At 38.5% G+C, this 8012-nt stretch overlaps 1 protein-coding gene across 1 annotated transcript; it reads left to right on the top strand.

The window, feature by feature from the left end:
- Positions 1-584: 584 nt before the first annotated feature.
- On the top strand, positions 585-1745 carry LOC114180459 (the record flags this gene model as incomplete). Its single annotated transcript, XM_028066773.1, has 1 exon — positions 585-1745. A coding segment is annotated over exon 1 (1107 nt), but the record flags the coding sequence as incomplete, so codon positions are not given.
- Between the last annotated feature and the right edge of the window lie 6267 nt (positions 1746-8012).

Raw genomic sequence — 8012 nt, 5'->3', positions numbered from 1 at the left:
TCTATATCACAATTATTATTTCCCAATTCCTAAGATCTATTAATTACAAAACTCTCAATATTAAGACTTTAAAGATGTTAAATTTATGGAATACCTTGAGCTGATCTTATTTGGATAATGAATAAACTATTTCAGGAACTGACAGTACCAATGGGATGGAAATCCTACACCACAAGAAGAAATCCAAGGTACATAATGTTACTGAATAACATAAAGAGATTAATGTATGAGAAAGAAAAGAATAAAAAGAGATAATATTTTCATCTTAGATCAGAAGGATGAGGAATGTGGTATAAGGAACAGCATAACCATTTAATGTAGTAACAAATAATTGAGATCTATTTAGATGAATTAAATGAACTAGGAATTGTTAAAGATATTACTGAAACAAGATAAATAGTTTCCTATTTCATAGCCTTCTGTTATAGCATATATTTGATTGCCTTCTGTTATGGCAGATGTTTAGTATATTGTTTCCTTGTTTGTAGCCTAACGTGAAGGCATTTACATTGTATATATTCTGACCAAATGTATGAGGAAAAGGGGAGAGGAAAACATTCCTATATGGTATCAGATTAGGGTTCTTCATCCTCTTCCTTGCCCACATTATTCCCTCCTTCTCTATTTTCTCTATCTTCATGGCTTCCAACAAATCCTCCTTTCATCCTGCTCTTGCTGTATCAAACATCAAGAATCATGTTTCCATTATTCTTGAAATGGAAAATGTTCAATATTCCACGTGGGCTGAACTCTTCAAGATTCACGCACGATCAACCAAGGTGCTTGATCATATCCTTCCTCCGGCCAACAGCACGACGACGGCTCCTTCTACTGCCGAAGAGAAGGAGCTTTGGTCCACTTTGGACGCCACGGTTCTTTCGTGGATTTATGCTACCATTTCTAGTGACTTACTGCACACCATTATCGAACCCGATTCAACGGCTATGGAAGCTTGGGATAGATTGCGTGATATATTCCAGGATAATCAACATTCTCGTGCTGTTGCCTTGGAGCAAGAATTCTCTGCCACTTCTATGGAGAAATTCTCAAATGTCTCCTCTTATTGTCAACGTCTCAAATCAATAGCAGATCAGCTGAAGAACGTTGGGGCTCCGGTGTCTGAAAGTCGTTTGGTATTACAACTGGTTGGGGGTCTTGCCCCTCCGTACCGTGGTGTGGGAACGTTGATCCGCCAAAGCAACCCTCTACCTCCTTTTTACAAGGCTCGGTCCATGCTCACTCTTGAGGAGGCTGGTTTGGCAAAGGAAGCAGCCACTGAGTCTGCTATGCTCACCACTTCGACTGATGATGGGTCCCCACACACTGCAAAATCTGGACAGTCGAAGAACCACTATGGTTCGCACCATTCAGGCGGTGGACGGCGCAATCATGGGGGTGGTCGCAAGAATAGAGGAGGAAGGTCCTCCACTGGCGGTAAAGGCGGTGGTCGGGGGCCGTTTTCCGGTGGCCAAGGACGCTTCATTTCTCCGCATTGGCAGCAGCATGACCAAAGTGGCAACCGTCCTCCGCAATGGCAGCAGCAACAACCTGTTCCATGGGGCTGGTATAATCCTACCCGGCCTATTCCTCCCTGTCCCTTTCCAACTCAAGGCTGGGCTCGCCCCAATACTCCTCCACCTCGCCAAGTCGGTGTTCTTGGTCCAAGACCACCTCAACAGGCTTATGTGCATCCTGCCGCATCCCCTGCACCTCTTGAGCAGTCTACTTTGTCTGTTCCCACCGATATTGAGACAGCAATGCACACTATGTCCCTTCAACAACCAGATCAGTCTTGGTACATGGACACCGGTGCTACATCTCACATGACTTCTTCTATCGGTAATCTCTCGTCTTATTTTAATTTGAGCAATCATCCACATAATCACATTATTGTTGGTAATGGTCACACGATTCCAATTCATGGCTATGGTCACACGAACTTGTCTTCTCCATGTCAATCCCTCTTTCTTAAAAATGTTCTTCATGCTCCTAAACTGATTAAAAATCTTGTTTCTGTTAGAAAGTTTACAAAAGATAATTCAGTGTCTGTGGAGTTTGATCCATTTGGTTTTTCTGTGAAGGATTATCAGACTGGGATGTCAATAATGAGATGTAATAGCAGCGGCGATCTGTATCCTATGTCCTCTTCTCCCAACATTCAAGCTTCCTCCTCTACCTTTGCAGCCATCACCCCTAAGCTTTGGCATGATCGTTTGGGTCACCCAGGCTCTCCTATCTTGGATGTGCTGCGAAAGAATAAAAGCATTGATTGTAATAAACTTTCTAGTTCTAGCCTTTGTGGGTCATGTGTTCTTGGGAAACATATTAAGTTGCCTTTTGTTCATTCCTCTTCCAATACTACTATGCCATTTGATATTTTACACAGTGATCTTTGGACCTCTCCCATTTTGAGTTCTTTGGGACATAAATATTACATTTTATTTCTTGATGATTTTTCAAAATATTTATGGACTTTTCCTTTGGGTCGGAAATCTGATGTGTATGAAATTTTTTTGGCGTTCAAAACTCATATTTCTACTCAATTTGAGTGTAATATAAAAAATGTGCAATGTGATAATGGTGGGGAATTTGCTAACAAGTCTTTTGGGCAGTTTTGTCAAAAACATGGCATGTCTTTCCGGATGTCGTGTCCACACACTTCTTCTCAAAATGGGAAAGCCGAACGCAAGATTCGGACTATAAACAATATGTCTCGTACTCTTCTTGCTCATGCATCTCTTCCTCCGTCCTTTTGGCATCATGCTCTCCAAATGGCAACCTATCTTCTTAATGTCCTCCCCAGTAAATTGTTGGGTAATAAGTCTCCACTAGAGGTTCTTTACCAAAAGGTTCCGTCTTATGATCATATCCGGGTTTTTGGGTGTTTGTGTTACCCTCTCATTCCATCCACCACTATAAATAAGTTACAACCACGGTCTACCCTTTGCGTCTTCCTCGGGTATCCAACCCATCATCGTGGCTACAAGTGTTATGATTTCTCCTCTGGAAAAATAATTCTTTGTCGCCATGTATTGTTTGACGAACATACTTTTCCGTTTCGTAGTATTCATTCCCTCAAACCCCATACATATGATTTCCTTGACACAGGTTACTCTCCTTATGTCATTCACCATCTTCAACAATGTACTCCCACTCCTACGTCTCCGCCCAACGTGCCACGTGAGCCTGTTTCCCCCATCATGCTAGGTGACTCTCATTCACCTTCCGAGTCCAATGCCTCACCTCCTGCCCCAACACATATTAATCCATCTCCTCCTAATAGTCCTATCCAACCGCATAGAGTTGTGACCCGTAGCCAGCATGGGATCTATAAACCCAATCACAAATATTCCCTGCATACTACGTTTAAGAGGTCTCCGTTGCCTCGCAATCCGATTGAGGCACTTCGTGATCATAACTGGAAAATGGCCATGGATGATGAATATGATGCTCTTATTAAAAATAAGACGTGGGAGTTGGTGCCCCGTCCTCCACATGTTAATGTCATTCGTTCCTTGTGGATTTTCACTCATAAAGTCAAATCTAATGGTGTTTTTGAGAGGCATAAAGCCCGTCTTGTAGGTAATGGAAAACACAACAGGTTGGCTTTGATTGTGGTGAGACTTTTAGTCCCGTGGTGAAGCCTGCTACGATCCGAACTGTTCTTAGCCTTTCACTTTCGAAGGCATGGCCTATTCACCAATTGGATGTCAAAAATGCTTTCCTTCATGGGGAGTTAAAGGAAACAGTGTATATGCATCAACCATTGGGTTACAGGGACCGTCATCATCCAGATTATGTTTGTCTCTTACGTAAGTCATTGTATGGTCTCAAACAGGCACCCCGCGCTTGGTATAAGCGTTTTGATGATTATGTTTTCTCTATTGGGTTCGTTAATAGCAAATGTGATACTTCTTTATTCATTTACCACAAAGGGTCGGCTGTGGCTTATATTTTATTATATGTTGATGACATTATTCTAACTGCTTCTTCTGATGCACTGCGCTGCTCTATCATGGATCTTCTTAGTTCTGAATTTGCTATGAAGGATCTTAGCCCTCTAAATTACTTTCTTGGCATTACGGTCACTCGCAATACAAGTGGTATGTTCCTTTCACAGCACAAGTATGCCAAAGAAATCGTCTCACGGGCAGGGATGACTTCGTGTAAGCCATCTAAAACACCAGTTGACACAAAATCCAAGGTTAGTGCTACATCTGGGTCTCCTTTTGATGATCCTACTCTCTATCGGAGTCTCGCCGGGGCTCTACAATATCTCACTTTTACACGGCCCGATATCTCTTATGCCGTGCAACAGGTGTGTCTCCATATGCATGATCCACGGATTGATCATATGTCAGCTCTCAAAAGGATTATTCGCTATGTTCAGGTACATTGGATTACGGTCTTCATTTATATTCATCACCTACTTCTACTTTGGTCTCTTACACTAATGCAGATTGGGGTGGGTGCCCTGACACGAGACGCTCTACGTCCGGTTACTGTGTATTTTTGGGTGATAACTTGATTTCTTGGTCGTCAAAACGACAACCTACATTATCTCGTTCTAGTGCTGAGGCCGAGTATCGTGGTGTGGCGAATGTGGTCTCCGAATCATGTTGGATTCGGAACTTACTCTTGGAGTTACAGTGTCCAGTTCACAAAGCCACTCTTGTGTATTGCGATAATGTGAGTGCTATTTATTTATCCCGGAATCCGGTTCAACATCAACGTACCAAGCATATCGAAATGGATATCCATTTTGTTCGTGAGAAGGTTGCCCGCGGACAAGTACGCGTTCTTCATGTGCCATCACGCTATCAGATCGCGGACATTTTCACTAAAGGTCTTCCGCTACTTTTATTTGAAGATTTTCGGGCCAGTCTCAGCGTCCAAAAGCCTCCCGCTTCGACTGTGGGGGTGTGTTAAAGATATTACTGAAACAAGATAAATAGTTTCCTATTTCATAACCTTCTGTTATAGCATATATTTGATTGCCTTCTGTTATGGCAGATGTTTAGTATATTGTTTCCTTGTTTGTAGCCTAACGTGAAGGCATTTACATTGTATATATTCTGACCAAATGTATGAGGAAAAGGGGAGAGGAAAACATTCCTATAGGAATTTGAATTTCAATTAATATTATTTAAGAATTGAAATCGTTTCAGAATCACAAATTTACTATTTGCGTTGCACAAAGAATTAAGGTATATAATTTAAAATCCAAATATATTAATTGAATGTAAAATCTATAATTAAAAAATGAAATAATATAAATCTGACATTAAGAAGCATACATAATAATCAAATATTTAAATTTTAATAACATTATAAAATAAATGTTTAAAATTAAAAAAAAAAAGGCTTCCTACGCTAATAATTATCATAATATAACGATGAACCTAATAAATAGATCTTACATTCATTTCTACTTTTGTAAAATCTAGATCTGATTTTTATCTTTCAAAATGACCCTAATGTCATTAGCATAACATATCGTATAACAAAATGAAAAAGAAGTGTGAGTGAGAAACATCTTTTAATTTTGGGTTCAGCACATTTAAAACTCTAGACGTGGAATTGAAGATTTAAAGGTACTGGCTAAGAAATTAAAAGATCTTTCAATGGTTATTCTGTAATTCCATGGAATTATGACTCTAATTCCAAATGAGTATCCAAACATAAAATAATTGATATACCAAATTCAAATTCAGTACTCGGTTCCAAATGCCAAATAAGCACTTAAGGTAATTTGTAGGGAGGGTGTCCAATTAGGGAAGACAGGGCATAAGTTTGTCTTTCAGAAGATTTTATAAATTATCGTTACTTAGCACCATGTAGGGCATTTACACACTAAAGCAAACATTGAATTGTTATCCATATCCTCAACCCTAAGAGATATATTGCTGCTAAAAATAGGACTTCAAGACTCAGGCATTCTGAAGAGGTGTATCTTCTATCTTTAGGTCATTTAGTTTATAAAATGGAACAAAAATTTATCAATGGTATAATTATTAATTACTAACAATGGTAGTCAACGCAACAAGTCAACCAGAAAATATGTATAGAAATAAATAAACAGAACTCAATGCTATTAAAAATTTATAGTTTTTAGTTTAGAAAAGAGAAAAAAGAAATCCATGAGGATAAATTCCGCAGAGGTGACTGAAAATTTGCTAATAGCCAACATTTGAACCTAAAGGACCAAAATGCAGCAAAGAAGTGAAAGAACCAAAAGAAAGTCGCACTGTAGCATAACATGCAATGACATTGGGAGATACATAGTATCTACCTTCTATCAAAGAACAAACTTTTTTAAAGGTGAAGATGTTGCTGCTACGTACATCCATTCTAGGGGAATCAAACTTCATAGATGAATATTAAGCCTTATGTTGAAATTTGAACAAGGTTAAGCACATACCATATTTCTCGATGCTGTCAAAAAGCTTCAATATATCATTTTTCACTGTATTCACCTAACAAAATAGAATGACATTAGATATTAATAGAAGTGCTAGGATGCCCATGATAAAGTATGGACACAAGATGAACCATAAACAACAATGGTAAGTAAAACATAATCTAAAACAGATAAAATGTTTAAAAAATGCAACAATTATAAGTTTGACCTCAGATTCACAATATATGTCAAGAAAAGGCTAAGTTTCAAGTCTTTGAATAGATTTTTATCACTTTGCTCACCATTTAAATTCGTTCTCATTTATCAGTGCCATGCTGGTGTTTAACTTGTCATTTAGTTCACAAATGTTCTGATGAAACTTTCTTGACATAAATTTTATCTGGCACAATGTACATACTTTCATCCACACTTATTTTAGAATTTAAACACAATAGAATCTTTTCAACCAAGCAAGAAGGTTAAAATCTGAAGAAGGTTGAAACATGTAAAGCAACGAATTTAAGACAAGATTTTACCCTAGAAAGATCAATTTCAGAATATGCTAATGAGATCACTCCAACCAGTGCTTCAAGTGTTAACCCTGTGAAATGTAACAATAGCTTAAGTTGTCAATATGGATAAACAACAATATTTCCTAGAATTCCATAAGGCTAGTTTCAGTGTAGACTGCAGAAAACATAAAATATCATTGTATTTCCAATAAATCATTACCAGCAGTAAAGGTACTAGACTCTGGATTATCAGAACTATAACGCCATCTTCCATCACTTTGGCTCAAAGCCTGCCAATAATGCATAATTTGAAATAACGTTACACATCATGACCGTCTAAATTGCAATTGCAGCAACAAAAACATAAGTAATCTGTGAAACAAAACAAATAAAACAAGGGAAATCCTTTCACTACGTTATATGAGACCAGAATGGTAGCTGTGGAGAAACAAAATAAGTTCACTCATTCACGTGCAACATCAATCACACTTAACTCCTGCAAAGGAACAAATCTATCAATTTCACTCATTCAACAAAACAAGAGTAATGTGTGGTTAGGGTTCAAATGCTGACCTTCAAATGGAGAAAGCATATAAGAGATGGATAGTGAGGGCTAGCAGACGAAGAGCACAGAAACAACACGCGACCGTGACGAGGCGACTTCGCACGGTGACGGTGACGATGACGGCAACTTTACACGGTGAAGGCGACGACGACTTCACACGGTGAAGGCGACGACGACTTCGCACGGTGACAGTGACTGTTGGGAAGCGAAAGCGACCAAGCAATGAACTGGAAATGAAAAACCGTGTTAAGGAAAGGGAATAAACGAAAGAAATGGGAAATGAGAAACATACTGTACCGGTTACGAGGTCAACAAGTATAATATCTCTTTTAAAAAATAAAAATAATATATATATATATGTATGTATATATACGAAATTTATACCAATTCTAAATATAACCGGTATAAAAAGTCTTTTTTAATATTACAAAAATGCCACCGCATTAATTTTTATACTTGTTGAAAGTATAATTGGCATAAAAGATCTCACATTATTTACAAAATTTTCATCCGCCTTTTGTTTTATACTTGGTGG

This window comes from Vigna unguiculata, chromosome 4, assembly GCF_004118075.2.
Source record: "Vigna unguiculata cultivar IT97K-499-35 chromosome 4, ASM411807v1, whole genome shotgun sequence".
NCBI lineage: Eukaryota > Viridiplantae > Streptophyta > Magnoliopsida > Fabales > Fabaceae > Vigna > Vigna unguiculata.
This window is presented reverse-complemented; position numbering and strand designations above follow the sequence as displayed.